Here is a 16,634-nt window from a genome sequence, read left to right as displayed (position 1 = left end):
GCAGAGGAAGGGTCACTCAGGGATAGCTGTGTTGAGAGAAGCAGGGCATTATAGAGCCTGCCCAAGGGACAGACGACAGGACCAAGAACTCCTCATCTGTGTCTCTCTAATACTAAAGTTGAGAAGGATTTTATTTTTCTAAGTTTGGTTGATGGTGGTGCTGGGGATTAAGCCTGGGACCTCAGAACCTCAAGCATGAAAGTTTTTTGCAGAAGAATTATGCTGTCTTTCCACACCCCAGGATTTTTTGTTTGCTTGTTTGTTTCTTTGTTTGTTTTTTAAATTTCTTTATTGGGGGATTAATAGTTTACACAGGAACATACAATCGTTTGTATATTCTTAACATTGCTACACAGTAATACCACCTCCATAGGTCCTCCTCTGCCATCACGTTCCAGGACCTGAAACCTCCCCCACCCCAGAATCTTACTTTGGTGCAATACACCAACTCCAGTCCAAGTTCTGCTTAGAGTTTTCCCCTCTGAGCTTGTTTTTCAAGTTCTGCCTAACCGCCTACCCTAGAGTCCTTTACTTTGGTGCAATACACCAGACCCAGTCCAAGTCTGCTTTGTGTTTATGGTTCAACTTTTTTATTTCATTTTTTAATTGGATTTGTGTCATTGAGGGTGCCTTTAAAATTTAGATGGTAAAGAGTTATGCAATATTTTTCTCTAAGTATTTGATAGTTTCTTGTCTAATATCCAAGGGTGTCGAAATCCCACACTATTACTGTGTTGCTGTTAATTTATTGTTGTAGCCTTTTCAGTAGATGTTTGATGTATTTATATGGCCTCTCCTTGGGTGCTCTGCATGTTAATAATCATTAAGACATCTTGATTGATTGACCCTCTGAGCCTTAAGTAGTTGTCCACCCCTATGTTCTAAATGTGTACTTGCTTTAAGGCCTATCATTTCAGATTCAGAATACTTGTTCCTGCTCCTTTTTTATGGTCCACTCTCTTCTATGGTAGTTTTCCATCCTTTCACGTTGAGTCTGTGTTTGTCTTGTTGAGTTACATTACATTCCTGCAGAGTACATAAGATTGGGTTGTGTTTTCTGATTCATCTTCCTAATCTATGCCTTTTAATAGGTGAATACAGAGGCTGGGCAGTAGCACAGTGGGTTAAGCGAAGGTGGTGCAAACCGCAAAGACCAGAATAAGAATCCTGATTTGAACACGCAGCTCTCCACCTGCAGGTGAGTCGCTTTACAGGCGGTGAAGCAGGTCTGCAGGTGTTTCCCTTTCTCTCCCCCTCTCTGTCTTCCCCTCCCCTCTCCATTTCTCTTTGTCCTATCCAACAGTGAGGACATCAACAACAACAATAATAACTACAACAATAATAGAAACAACAAGGGCAACCAAAGGGAAAATAAATAATAAAAAGCCTTATTTAAAATAGGTGAATTCAGGCCATTGACATTAATTGATATTATAGAATGAAGATACTTTAATGCCATTCCATTATATTTATTTCCATCAATTCCATAAAATTATTCCAAAATTTTAGAGTGTCCTGATTTATGGTATATTTGTGGTCTGGTTTTTTTCAAACTTTATTGATCTTTTCTTTAAGAATTTATTTATTTATGACAAAGATAGGCAGGAAGAGAAAAACGAGGCATCACTCTGGTACATGTGCTGCTGGGGATTGAATTCAGAAACTCATGGTTGAGAAGCCAGTGCTTTATCCATTGCACCACCTCCCAGACCACTGTGATCTGATTGTTTATAGGAGAAATATCAGAACTTCTTGCAGGGTAGGCTTGGTGATAGTTGATTCTTCCAGCTTTTGCGTGTCTGAAAAGGTTTTTATGCCTCCATCTAGTCTGAATGACAGTCTAGCAGGATACAGTAGTCTTGGTTGAAAGCCTCTCTCATTGAGCACTCGATAGGTATGTTGCCATTCTCTTCTGGCCTGTAGTGTCTGTGTGGAGAAGTCTGCTGCTAATCTTATGGGTTTTCCTCTATAAGTGACTCTAATTTTCTCTTGCAGCCTTCAGATCCTTTTTTATCCTTATTTCTTTCCATTCTAAATATGATGTGTCTTGGTGTTTTGGGTATCTTGTTGTCTTTAAGTCTGGGTTTATTCCATCTGGGACTCTGAGCTTCTTGAACCTTTACGTCTTTGATGTTGTCTAGACTACAGGAGTTCTCAGCTATTATGTCCTGAAGAATGCTTTCTTCCCCTCCCTCTCTTTCTTCCTCTGGCCAGCCAATAATGAGCATATTATTTCATCTGAAGTCATCCCATAGGTCTCTGTTGTAGTTTTAAGTAACTCTCAATCTCTTTTTGAGATTTCTTCCTTTCTTAGTTTTCTCTAATTCATCCTCAGTCTTGCTAATTCTATTTCCTGTCTCACTTATTCTCTTCTCTCTCCCCTCTGTTGTTTTCTGTAGCTCAGTTATTTTGTTACCCTGTTATGATACTGTCTTAGCTTGTTCAGCTAGCTGTGATCTTAGCTCAGCTATTTCAGCTTCCATCTCTCCAATTACCTCCAGATAGTGTTTTCTTTCAGAGTCTCATGTGCTGTTTCCTCATTTCTGATGATGCTATTTTCAAACTCTTTTCTCACTCCTGTGACTAATAGGTCAATTAGTGTTTGAGTCCTGTACTCAAAACACTTAGGAAGATTCTGTCTGGACTTTTGTCCTGGTTAATTTCTGCAATGTTTCTTCTTGTTTTAACCATGGGATATGGTGTGTGATGAGGTCCCTGTCTCAGTGCCATTCAATCCACTATTCACACTGGCCTGAATTGGCTTGTTTCTGACCAGGGATGTCGGGCTGAGCTTCACTGATGGGAGACAGACGACCCGGGACTCATGGCTGGGTTGTACGCAGTATCTCTTTATTCATGCAGGATACAGCGCAATCTATACCAAGCTAAGCTAAACTAAAACTACAATCTTGTCCTTATAAATATACTAGCCCAGTAGGGTGGGAACAGGATGAGATTCAGAGAAGGTGGAGAGAAAAGTTAATATGCTATATTAACAATTTAACAATTTAAAAAGTTAATATGCTATATTAACAATTTAACAATTGTTAATTATATTAACAATTTAATATGCTATAATCTCCATCCTAAACACGGCCAAGCCATCTATGCCAAATCGTGTCTTGCGGACGTTTACCGTACGGCCTCTTCGACCTTCTACGACTCCATTACTATTGGAACTATTCAGCTCATCAACGTATATAAGCCTCCTAGTGCCTCATGGGATAATGAGGTCCTGCCTAGCCCGAATCACCCAGCCGTTTACGTTGCAGACTTTAATAGTCATCACCAAGACTGGGGATATTCCTCCACTCGTGCTGATGGCTCTATCTTAGCCGACTGGGCTTCAGCGAATGACCTCTCCCTATTATACGATCCCAAACAGCCAGGCTCTTTTCACAGTGCTAGATGGAATAAAGACTCGTCACCTAACCTGTGCTGGATTAGCACAGTCAACGGCCAAGCCTTTCCCGCTACGAGACAAGTTCTCAAGATCTTCCCGCACAGTCATCACCGCCCAGCTATCATCCACATTGATCTCCAGCACCCACTGATTCTGTGCTCGGAGAAACTAAGATGGAACTTTCAGAAAGCAAACTGGCATCTGTTCAGTGATCTTACCAACAAATCTATTCCTGCAATTCCAATTAACTCTATCCCCTCTGAAGATTCCTACAGGCGCTTCCGCCAAGCCATCTTCAAAGCAGCTTCCCAAGCCATTCCTCGTGGGAGATGTGCTAACTATACGCCTTGTCTTCATGCTGAATGCGAGCAACTACTAAAGCAGTATGATGAGTCGGGCGACCCAGATGTGGCTGACCATCTCATTGCCTCCCTGGATGCAGCACGCCAAGCCCACTGGCAACAACTCACAGAAAGTCTGAACTTCATCCACTCAAGTAGGAAGGCCTGGAAGCTTCTTCACTGACTGGGTGCTGGTAGCCAACCCCCTCCCATCTCCCATCCTCCCGAATCTCCAAACTCAGTGGCCAGTCACCTAACTCAAGTTGGACGTGCTAAGATCGACCCAGTCTGGAAAAGAGAAATTTCCCATGAGTGGTCATCCCACTTCCAGTTATCTTGTCCATCTCCAAAACTCTCTCCCTTTACACTGTCTGAACTGGAAGACGCTTTGAAGAGGGTTAAACCTGGAACAGCTGCTGGCTATGATAACATCACCCCAGAACTCATTCTTAACCTGGGTCCCGCTCGCTTCATTCCTGTCCCACATCTTGGAATCTGAGTCTATGCCCAAAGTTTGGCATCGTGCAAAGATTATAGTGGTTTTGAAACCAAAGAAAGACCCAACACTGGCCACCAGCTATAGACCAATTTCTCTCCTCTCCGTGTGTTACAAACTCCTTGAGAGACTGCTTCTGTCACGTATTTCTCATCTTACAGAGAAATTCCTATCACCCGCCCAAGCTGGTTTCCGCCCAGGAAGATCTACCTGTGAACAAGCCCTGGCCCTCTCAACTTACGATGAAAATGGATTCCAGAAGAATTTAAAGACGGGTGCTGTCTTTGTTGATCTCACAGCAGCCTATGACACGGTCTGGCACCATGGTCTCCTAGTCAAGATCTTAAGATGCCTGCCTCCATGGGTGGCCAACACTATATAGTTTCTTCTCCAAAACAGAAGATTCCAGGTGCATCTGTGTGACAAGTCTAGCAGATGGAGACTTGTCTCAAGTGGCCTCCCCCAGGGCTCTGTTCTGGCTCCTACGCTATTTAATATTTACATCAATGACCTCCCAGAAACTTCTTCAAGGAAGTTCATCTATGCCGATGATATCTGCTGTGCAACTCAGGCATCAAAGTTCGACATCCTCGAGGAAACACTCATGAAAGACATGTCTCTGATATCTGATTACTGTAAAAAATGGCGACTAATCCCTAGCACTGCAAAAACGGTATCATCTGTTTTCCATCTACACCATGCCTCAGCCTCGCGTGAGCTTAATATGCAGCTTGGTGATACGAGAATCCGGCATGAAGCCCAGCCAGTCTATCTTGGCGTTACTCTCAATCGCACTGTCATTTCATGAACATCTCATAAAAACTGCAGCAAAGGTGGGCGCGAGGAATAACATCATTGCAAGACTGGCCAGCTCCTCATGGGGCACGAGCACTTCCACACTACAATCATCATCTCTGGCATCATGCTACTCCACTGCAGAATACTGTGCCCCAGTATGCTTCTGTAGCCCCCATGTCCACTTGGTCGATTCCAAATTATATTCCTCCATGAGGATAATTTCTGGAACCATCCGTTCCACCCCGGTTCCACGGCTGCCAGTTCTTAGCAACATCACCCCGCCAGATATTCGTCAGGATGCAGCATCATCTAAGTTCATTTCCCACATCTATGCTCGACGGGACCTGCCAATATACGCGGATATCTTTGCCCACCCTGTCTAACGCTTGACGTCTCATCACCCAATCTGGTCCCCTACGCCTACACTGAACTTCTCTGTTCCAGACTCTTGGAAACAGAGTTGACAGTCAGCTGAGGTAAAGAACAAACACCTCATCACAGACCCCTGCAAGCGTCAACCCGGCTTTGACCTAGCACGTTATGATTGGGCCCTCCTCAATCACTATCAAACAGGCCATGGCCAGTGTGCCGCTATATTCCATCGCTGGGGAGCCAGAGACGACCCGAACTGCCCCTATGGCTACAGACAATGACCCACATAGTCAACAACTGCCACCTCTCCAGATTCAAAGGAGGTCTCGAAACTTTACATCAGGCTCAACCTGACACTGTTGACTGGCTACGGAAGAAGGGCAAATGCTAGAAGAAGAAGCGAATGTGGCATGAAGTGTAACAGCCAGAGTAAGGATCCTGGTTCAAGTCCCTGGCTCCCTACCTGTAGGGCAGTCATTTCACAGGTGGTGAAGCACGACTGCAGGTGTTTATCTTTCTCTCCCTCTCTCTGTATTCTCCTCCTCTCTCCATTTCTCTCTGTCCTATCCAACAACAATGACATCAATAACAACAATAATAATTATAACAATAAAACAACAAAGGCAACAAAAGGGAAACTAAATAAAGAAATATCTTTAAAAAGTGGTATGGTGGATTGAACATGCCACCTTAGACGCTCAAGCATGAGAATCTTTTACATAACCCCTGTGCTGCTCCCCAGCTCCTGTAGTAATCTCTATCTCCAAGTTCTGTCACAGATTAACCGGGACTCTGCCAGCCTGGCTCCAGAGTCCTGGCACCAACATGGTGTCTGCCTCTAGCCTCAGAAAACACAAAGAACATTCAGTGTGGGACTATGTGGAAGTTTGGTAGAGCTTAGGGGAGCTCCCCCTATCTTCATGGATGGAGGTCTGAAAAGACACCCCTCTTGTTAGCCTCTCTCCATAGAGATAAGCCAAAAGGGAAAAATCTATCACACTTAGCTTGCCCTATGTAAGACTCCCAAATTCACAAAAATCCTACACCCTCTCTCACTTAGTTCCCTCTGCTGTCAGCCAAATGGTTGCCTGATTTAGGATTCACTCACTAAAACTTGACTCATTCCACTTCACCTTTTGATCACAAAGGAAGAACATATCCTGTCACACACTCCTAACACCGGACAAGTGAAAAGCCCCCATAATCTTATTTCCTGGAGCCCTTTTGATGTCCTTAAAGCTTAGTTCTTCCTTCTCTACCTCATCTTACTGGTTCAACCCCTATTATTCTCTCAAATGCCTTTGGATAATTAAATGCCTGCATCAGGGGACAGATTGTTATGACCTTTATGTATCACATCAACTCTTGTTATACCAACCCCTACCATAAGGGGCAAGCTGACCTCAAGGAAACCTGTGAATTCTGACGTATGTGAAAAATGTTCTTTTTTTTAACTTTCTATATTAACCAAAACTCACTCCCCAATGAATGAGTTTGTTCATACCAGAATCCACCCCGAGTCTCTTTCTTTATCATTCAGTCCCTTGAGCTGGTGATAGAGCCTCGGTAAGCTTACCTCCAGGCTGAGAGACACCCCTCCGTGAGCCCCAACAATTCTGCAGTTCCTTAAAGTCTTTTCTGATATCCAGACAGTGTTCTGTCTTTCTGACAGTTTCCTGATACAACGTCACCGGTAAGAGGTAACATGTGCTGTCAGGAAGCCTCCTTGGTCTCATATGTGGTTGCAGATGAGTATTTAGAGTATTACTGATGAGTATTTAGAGTATAATGATGAGTATTTAGAGTATTAATGAAGATGTTTGGGACCTGTTCTTATTCAGCTTTTCATTTAGGCAGGAAAAGGATGTTAGTTATTAGCAGATGTCTGAGAACTTTCAAATGTTCTCTTGTTTTCTCTCTCTCTAACACACACACACACACACTCCAAAGTCTTTGGTCTTGAAGTGCATGTGCAGTATACTTCAGGCTGAAGCCACAGGAAAGTAGACTTGGGGAGCTGTTCTCCTCTGAACCACAAGCAGTGAAATGACAAGTCATGATAGCCTCCATCAGCACTCTGGACTCCTGGTCAAGAAACAGCGTCACAGCTGGAAAATGGTGGACTTGCATGTGGTGCAGGGAAGAGGTCAGGGAGCAAGACTCAGCTAAGACTTAGCACCCCAGCCAGCGCCAGACTGCAGCAGCCTTCAGCCATGACAGGACCCCACTCACGACTGCAACTAAGAGCCACAGAGGCAACAAGTACTGGAGCTGACCCAGGACACCCTTTAGAACCTAAGTGCTGAACACAGTGCCTTTGGCAATAGAAAGCATCCAAGCCGCAAGGAGGCCCAGCCACAGACGAGGTAACAGGCCAACCCCCTCAGGAAGAGCAGCAGAGAGCTCCTGAACATGAGACCAAGACTCTGACACATGGGAGCCTCATCCACAGGAGACCTGGGATGACGAAATGCACTGCGGGATTCAAACACTGCTAGCCATCTGCCCTCTTTCTTCTTTCATCATTGCCTTACATTTCTAGGGTTTTGTTTGTGGCTCTGTGTTTCTGTATTTCACTTAGTTGAGAGTTAAATGTGCCTTCATGTTTTTCTGTCACATTCCTTTCCATAGTGCTTGTCATGGAGTTCTGGTAATGGAAAACTCCCTTAGCTTGCTGTGGATCTGATATTTATACACAAACAAACACATGTATACTCTTTCATGTTTGATAGATAGCTTTGCAGGACAGAGTATTCATGGACAGCTGGGAGGTGATGCATCTAGCTCAGCACACACAGTCCAGTGCTCAAGGTTCCCGGTTCAGGTCGCAGGCCCCCATTTATAGGAGGAAAACTTCATGAGTTGTTGGGGCTCACGTGGGGTGGCTCCAGCCAGGAGGTAAGCCTGCTGCTCTTCCCTCACACTGATTCAGAAAAAGTCGGGGAGCATTTTGGTACAAACACTCATTTATTGGAAGGTGGGTTTGAGTATATATAGAAAGTTAACAAAGAACATTCTTCAAATACATCAGAAATTACAGGTTTCTTAAAGGTCAGCTTGCCCCTATGGTGGGGGCTGGCATGACAAGTATTGATGTGACACATAAAGGTCAAGACAATTAATCTCCATGGTGCAGGCAAGTTGACTATCCAAAGGCATTGGAGAGAAGCATAGGGCTTAAACCAGTAAGGTGAGGTAGAGAAAGAAAAACAGTGATTTTTGTAAATCATAGATATCACAGGGCATAGGGAAATGGAGTTTTTTGGGGTTACTCTAACTGGTGTTTGAGGTGTATGATAGAGTGTGTTCTACTATGTGATATAAAGGTGTAGTGGATGTGTGAACTTCGAGTGACTATATGAACTTTGAATGAACCTCAAAGTAGGCAGCCATGTGGCCTGCTAGCAGGGAGAAACTAAGCATAAGAGGCCTGTAGGATTTCTGTAAGCTTGAGAGTCTAACAAGGAGAAACTAAGTCTGGGAGACTTTTACCTCTTGGCTCATCTCTATAAGGAGAGAGGCTAACAAGTGGGGTGTCTTTCCAGACTTCCATCCGAGGATGGGGGGGAGCTTCTCTAAGCTCTACCAAATTTCACATAATCCCACAATGAGTAGTGGAGCAGGACTGCAGGTGTTGCCTTCTCTCTCCCTCTCAATCTCCCCCAATTTATGTCTTTATGCAAACATCCCAATAAATACATAAAATGTAGAAAGTGTTCATGGCCAGAAGCTATTATGAACCTCTTGAGCACCACTACACCTCACACCAGTAAGAAGGTAGACCACTAACAAGTCAGGAGACAACAGGAATTGGCGGATGTGGACAGAGAGACCCTGCCACACGCCTGGGTCCACATTGGTGCAGCTTCCATGGCAAACAGCACAGAGCATCCTTAATCCTGTGCAGATGGAAAGACCTTGAGCTCCAGCAACACCATGGTACTCATGTCTCTAGATGACATGGAAATGTCAATTCAAGGGGACACATGAAACCCACGTTCAGAGTTGTGATACTCACGTCAGCCAAGAAGTGCAAGCAGCTTACATGCCCAGTGACAGGTGACTGGAGAAAGTTATGGATACACACTCAGTGGGAGACTTCCCAGCAAGTTGAAAATAGAATCATGAGTCCTTCATATAAAATGGACAGTAGTGGAGGTGATTCTGCAGTGAGGTCAGCAAGGTGAAAGCCCACTATCAGGTGGTTTTGCTCATATGTGGGACCGAGAGAACAGGAACACCTGAGCTCGCAGAGAAGAAACACACAGGACTAGGTTAAGTGTCTCTAAGATTTGGGAGAAGTTTGGAGGTTGTCACTGGGTGGGGGTTGAGGGCACAGAACTCTGGTGGTGGGTGCAGTGGGAATGAGGTTCTAAAATCACATGCTCAGGTGAACTACTAAATGACTGATACAGTCCTTGAAGAGGGGGCTGGTGGTTGTGCACCCGGTTGAACACACACATGCAATGCAGAAAGACTAAGGTTCAAGCCCCTGGTCCCCAGCTTCAGGGGGAAAGCTTCATGAGTAATGAGGCTGGGCTGCAGCTGTCTCTCTCTTGCTCTCTCCAGTCTATCTCCTCCATCAACCTTCGTTTGACTCTATCCAGTCAGTAATAAATAAAAAGGACAACGCCTTTGGGGAGACATGTGCAGACATGTGCCCATGCACATACAAAAGTGCTAGCCCACCTGGATCACCTGGAGCCTGCCAGCTCTCACCATGGTCTCCAGTCTATCTATTGGAATTTGCTTCAGGTAAATGCATGGCATTTATTTTTTCCTTTGGGCAGGTGTATTCTTGTCTCTAATTGGGATTCGTGAGTTATCAAAAATGGTAAAATCACCATCCTTACTCTGATAATGTCCAATAGTGCTAGTTTCTCTATCTCTTCATTTAGCTCCCTTGTTTCTTTCTTGATTTTCTGCCTGGGTGATCTGTCAAGTTGAGAGAGTGGGGTGTTGAAGTCCCCTACTCTGACTGTGTTGCTGATAATATGATGCTGTAGCTCTTTGAGTAGATGTTTAGTAGTAGTAGATGGCCTCTCCTTGGGGGCATAGATGTTGATAATCACTAAGTCCTCTTGATTGACTGATCCTCTGAGCACTAAGTAATGTCCATCCCTATCTTTTAAAATTTTATTTATTTTAAAGTCTATCATGACAGATATAAGCACAGCTATTCTTGCTCCCCTTTTTTGTGGTCCATTGGCTAAAATCCTATAATTTCTAATGTACTATTAATCACAATTCAAAAACAAAAAGTAAACAATTAAATGAGATCAGGTTTGGTGGTGGAATCTTAGAATGCAAAGAGAGAAAGTGAAATAGAGAAGTTGAGAGAGAGAGAGGAGGAGGAGGAGGATCAGCCTGAATAAACCTTGAAGACACCAGTGCTGATGTCTCCCCATCTGGTCACCACCCACACACATGCACATCCCGGAGCTCAATGCACCTGGCAGGACTGACCCAGAGAAACACAGCTGGAAGCACTAGAGCCCCCGGAGGGAGCAGGGCCAAGACGTGGCCCCCTGGGACAGAGGGGCTCCCTCCCCACAGGGGAGTTGCGTTCCAGTGACTGGGACAAGGGCCTCTCACAGGGACACCGGGACATCCCTGAGGTGCTGGATGATCCTGTGGATCTAGTGACAGACAGGTCTACTTTTAGGACCCAGAGCCTCTGTCCATAGTCTGGGCCTCCGGGGAGAGACTGGGACCCCGAGAGGCCCTTCCCCTTCCTGTGAGGACAAGAATGAGGAACCCTGATTTCCACATGAACACAGAACTTCTCACATTGTGGTGCTACCCTGCCAGCCCTGGGCCTCCCCAGCTCTGCACCCTGGGGACCATGGGAGGCAGCCCCAGCTGGACCCTCACTGCCCTTCTCTGCCTGGGTGAGCTTGGGGACAGAGGAGGGGTCCCCTCCCTCCCAGGTCCTGTCCCTGAGGGACCCCTGACTCAGGGCTCAGTGGGGGCAGGCCTTCTGGTAGGGGGTGTTCTCAGCCCAGAGGGGACCCCAGGCTCAGGGCCCAGACTAGGCCTGGAGCTGCTGTGTGTGATGGGTGGGTGGGTGAGGGTCTCACAGGGACTCTCTTCCTGGGCTGTGTTGGGGGCTGTGGGACCAGGTCCAGGCAGGTGAGCCCCCACTCCTCAGCCTCAGCCCAGAAACCCAGGGAAATGGGCACAGTGTGGGTGGGGAGGTTCCCTTGTGGGAGGAGCCAGAGGACAGCTGGGGAAACTGAGGCAGAGGCAGCCCTGACTCTCAGCTCTGACTCCTCCACAGGGACCCTCTCCAAACCCTCCATCTGGGCAGAGCCAGGTGCGATGGTCCCCAAGGGGAGCTGGTTGACCCTGTGGTGTGAGGGTCCCTGCAGGCTGGTGGCCTCCGTTTGTATAAAGGGAACGTCTTTGTGGACTGGGAGAGTGATGTCCTGCAGGAATCCTCAAACAAGACCGGTTCGTCTTTGAGCCTGTAGTCTCACATTATGGGGGGCTGTACCGGTGTGGCCCCCTCAACTGCAACTCCTCCTCAGAGCGCAGCGAGCCCCTGGCCCTGGTGGTGACAGTTGAGAGGGAACCTGGGACCCTCCCCACGGGGGCTCCTCCTCACAGGAGAGGAGCAGAGTGTGGGCTCAGGGGCCTCAGCCCACAGTGCAGCCTGGGGTGTTGGGGTGACGGCCCCCTAACACAGCTCCTCTTCTCCCTCAGGAGTGTTCCCCCCACCCTCCCTCTCAGCCCACCCGAGCCCTGTGGTGGAGGCAGGAGGGAGGGTGACCCTCTCCTGCAGCTCAGAGACAGCATCGGGCACTTTCCACCTTCTGAAGGAGGGGGGCGCTGACCCGCCCCTCCACATGGAACAGCGACCCTCCCCTGGGAGACCCCAGGTCCTCTTCCCTGTGGGCCCCGTGAATGCCTCCCACGGGGGCACCTACAGGTGCTACGGCTCCTCTAGCTCCTACTCCCAGCAGTGGTCAGAGCCCAACGACCCCCTGCATCTCAAGGTTACAGGTGAGGGACCCTGCTTGTTCTGTCCCTCCAGGTGCCCTTGACGCCCTAAACCATGTGTCAGTAGGCCCAGGGATGGGGGGTGACCCCTTAACCATGTGCCCAGTGGGCCTCAGGGATAGTTGGGGGTGATGTCCGGGGGTCAGAGTTGCAGAGCAGCCTGGGGAGCAGTGAGGACCCTGAGCCTCTAGTGCCTGAGGTGAGTTCCATGTGTCTGTCTGTCCCCAGGGGTGTTGGAGGCGCCCTCCCTGGTGGCCCAGCCATTCCAGCTGGTAGTGACTGGGGACAGCCTGACCCTGCAGTGTCGCTCCCAGGCCGCTTTGTCACATTCTGCCTGACCAGGGAAGAAGATCCCTGGGGCCCAGAGCGGCTGGATGGGCAGCGTAGCCCTGACTTCCCCCTGGGCCCCGTCAACAGCTCCCATGGGGGCCGGTACCGGTGTCTCGGGAGACACAGCCTGGCCCACGTGTGGTCAGCTCCTAGTGACCCCCTGGACCTCCTCGTGGTGGGTGAGGAGCCCCCCAGGGTGCTGGGCCTCCCTACCCATGGGTGAAGGTGCAGAGAGGGGTGCTGGGAGGAGGCTGGTACAGGTAGCAGGGGGAGTAGAGGAGGGACCCCAGAGGAGTGGGGTCTGGGAGGGCCACAGCAGGGTCCCTGGAGGATGGGGGCCCCAGACAGGGTCTCTGGGGTGGGGGCTGCTGTGACCCCACAAACCTCCCCCAGGTACACACAGCAGGCCCACCCTGTCAGCCCTGCCGGGGCCCTGGGTGCCCTGGAGAGGGGACATGACCCTGCAGTGCCACTCTGACATCCCTGCTAACATCTTCTGGTTGTCCAAGGAGGGGTCCCCTGCTCCCCCTCAGTTTCAGTGGCTATTGTACAAAGCTGTGCCCTATCAGGCCAACTTCACCTTCAGTGCCATGACCCAGGGACAGTGTTGTTGTGGCGGTCTGGTGTTGGGCTGCACCGTGGAGAAGAGAGTGGACGTCCAGAGCAAAGGGGTACACAAATCTTTATTATAGGATGGGGGGTTGGTTCAGACCACGTGGAGCCAGCCGGCAATGGCCGTCCCCACTACCTGACCATGGGGGGAGAGCAGGGGGCGAGATCTGAGAGAGGGGGAGCTGAGAGCCCAGAGAGGGGGGTGGTCAGGGGGGTTTTTATTGGGCGACAACCAGGGGTGACGTGTGGGGCCAGGATTGGTTGAAGGGGGCACTGCTAGGATTTCGCATGGCGTAGTAAAACCTGGGGGTGGAGACTGCATCAGAATAACTCCTCAGCAACATCTCCTCCTATCCCTTTATATCTAAATGGACACAGTAAAGAAAAATGGAATGGAGCAGGCTTAAATGTTTTAGAGGAATGCCGTGCTCAGGTGGGAAGATGTAGGACTTTCTCTGGAGGAGGGAAGGCTTAAATGGCTGTGAACCTTGTGATATTTATGCGTCCTCTTGTGCTCAACCCCTCTTTAGAGAGAGAGACTTACCTGGAGAGACTCATCTCATAGGTTTAAGCGCAGCCTGCTCAACCATCTCTTCACAATATCTCTACATCTTTTCTATCTTTCTATCTAGTAATTGCATAAGATGTACAAAGTCTGTAAAAGACTATCATGGGGCAGAAACCTTTTGGGCATAAGCCTAAATGATATAACAAAATAGGAAGGGACAAGTAGGGGAGTAGTAAAAGCCAGTGTGGTGTGAAGGGAAGGATTGGAGTGTAAAGGAACATTCCCTGCTTGCGGTGGGGAAAGGGCAAGGGTACATAAAGAGGGGGAGGCGGGAGGGCATGACCCACCAAACAGAGGGGCTATTTGGCATTGTATAGTCCTCAAGGCAACAGTCTGTAAAGTCTATGAATTACTCAGGATCAGTCTATGAAAAACCAGCAGCGTGAAGGGAAATAAGCTGCTTCAAAATTGTGTAAAATGTATATAGGCTATGTCAGAAAGTCCGATACAAGTCTCAGTCTGAAGTAGATGGCTAGGGGAAGAATTGGCAGGGGATGCGACGCTGCATGAGGGAGGTCAGCCGCTAGAATTGAGGGAGGTCAGCCGCTGGAATGTTGCTCTTTTGTAGATAGCTAGCTGGAACCGCCAACACGTGACAGGCAGGTCAGAAGCAGGAACGGCAACCAGGCATGAAGAAAGTTCTGTCCTTGGAGACTGTGTATCAGGTTCTTCAGATCGCGTTGAGTGACATCTAGGGTTTTGGGGGGTGTGCCACGGTAGTCGTGCCATCTAGTGGGTGACGTCAGGGTGTGCAGGGGTTCAGATGGTTTTTCTGGGATTCCTGTGAAAGAAACACAAACAATCTGCTTCTCGTGGTTAATCTGAACTTGTAACAAGTTATAGGTTTGTTATAGTTGATACCTCGATGATTATAATTGGTTTAAAATCTCTTTATGATTTTATTTGAAGGTCATCTAATGTGACCTCCTGTAGCAGCCTCTACCGAAGGATCTTGAGACCAACTTTAGCTAAAATATGTATTTTAAACATACTCAAATTGCTTAGACAGTTAACGCATATTCGTGACAATGATTTTAACATTTACAGTGCCAGATTGATGCCAGATCTGTTGTGGATTAATTTCCACAAGATAGTTTACAGGGCACCTTTGGGGGCCCTTCAAAGGTGTCCTGTATATAAAATTTATATAGTTTAGTTTTGGGAATGAATAGTCACGTTGAACATTTAGACTTTTACCTAAATAGTAAGTTATCTTAACAAATTAATTTTTACCTTGTCTGGTAAAAGTGTAGCTGTAGGGTTTCACTTTTGACCGTTAAGTTAGTGTTACCAAACTTGAGACGTACCCATAAACATTTAGTTATAACAAACTGGAGGAAAAAGAACTTTTGTTATAAAAACACATTATTTAAAAACAAATTTATATCTGTCATTAGTCACACAGTTTAAGACTAAACACTTACATATATACCAAAACTATATATAAAAATCAAAAGAGGGAGAAAGAAAAAAAAATTTGGAATGTTTCTGGACGTCTCCAGAAACTTTGGCTGCGTCCAGCATTTTTATATAAAGCCAATTACCTTTTAGAGTACTCTGAGCAGATGGGTCATGCAAAAAAAAAAATTTTTTTTTTCATTCACACACTCACTTACAAAAACAACTGGCGTTATAGCATAAGACATACAGGGAAAGGGTAGGAGAGAGGTCTCTGTGAGCCAGATTTTGTAGGTTCTGCCATGTCGTATTACGGGTCCTGGGATGTATCCTGCATCTGGTCCTCTTGTAGTATTTCTTGTTCTTCAGGAATAACAGCGCCATCCTGCGGGTATTGTCGGACATGGCGGGCAGGAACCCACACAGGTTTAGAGAAATTTTGAGGGAAAATGCATGCGAAACCCCTTCCCATGGTCAATAATGGGTCAGGCCCTTTCCAAATTTTATCGAGTGGGTCTCTCAATTTGACCTTAATAGATGGGAGGGTAGATGGTGTTTTCCAGTGAAGAATAATAGGGGGTAAGGCCGAGTTATTGTAAATATTAAAGAGATTTAACGTAGTTAAGGCTTTTGCTAACTGGATATTGGGGGGATATGTTCCTCCTTTATCTTTATTTAGTTGAGCCTTCAGAGTTTGATGGGCCCTCTCGACAATGCCTTGTCCCTGTGGAATACCCGTGGTATGAGTAATATTCCAGAGGGAACAAAAATCTTTAAATTGTTTGCTTGTAAATAGCTGAATTGTCTGTTTTCAAAAATAATGGGACCCCCATAACAGCAAAACAAGAGAGCATATGGCTTACAAGCTTTTTAGCACTTTCTCCTGTCTGAGCTGTAGCCCACATAAATTTAGAAAAGGTATCAATTGAGACAAACACATATTTTTGTTTGCCAAAGTTTGGTATGTGGGTGACATCAATTTGCCAAATAGCATTAGCTTTTAAACCTCGGGGGTTAACCCCAAGGGTCTGGATAGCAGGTGTCTTTATGAGACTTGCACAAGAAGAGCATGTAGTGAGGATATGTTTTAACTGTGGTACAGGAACATCAGGGAATCGAGCTCGAAGGCCTTTAAGATTAACATGGGTTAGAGAATGAAAATTAGCAGGATCAGAGACAGAGACTGGGAAAGTTCCTGTGGAGGCAAGGCGGTCAACTGCGGCATTCCCTTCGGACAGGGAACCAGAAAGAGGGCTGTGGGAACGAAGGTGTTGAATATACAGTGGTTGGGTTCGAAAAGAGAGCATAGAGGCG

General features: G+C 46.9%; 2 protein-coding genes across 9 annotated transcripts in view; both read left to right on the top strand.

Annotated features, from left to right (window-relative positions):
- LOC103127826 (leukocyte immunoglobulin-like receptor subfamily A member 6) overlaps nt 1-16,634 on the top strand; it is a 72,204-nt gene that overhangs the window by 27,923 nt on the left and 27,647 nt on the right. The window lies entirely within an intron of this gene.
- The window catches only part of LOC107523589 (leukocyte immunoglobulin-like receptor subfamily B member 3), a 61,519-nt gene continuing 56,029 nt past the window's right edge, over nt 11,145-16,634 (top strand). The window contains exon 1 of the mRNA XM_060173039.1: nt 11,145-11,301. Coding sequence (XP_060029022.1) covers nt 11,160-11,301 — 142 coding nt within the window. The 5' untranslated portion in view covers nt 11,145-11,159. The remainder of the gene's footprint in view (nt 11,302-16,634) is intronic.

This window comes from Erinaceus europaeus, chromosome 2 (genome assembly GCF_950295315.1).
Source record: "Erinaceus europaeus chromosome 2, mEriEur2.1, whole genome shotgun sequence".
Lineage (NCBI taxonomy): Eukaryota > Metazoa > Chordata > Mammalia > Eulipotyphla > Erinaceidae > Erinaceus > Erinaceus europaeus.
The sequence above is the reverse complement of the archived record's forward strand: the minus strand, read 5'-3'. Positions and strand labels throughout refer to the sequence as shown.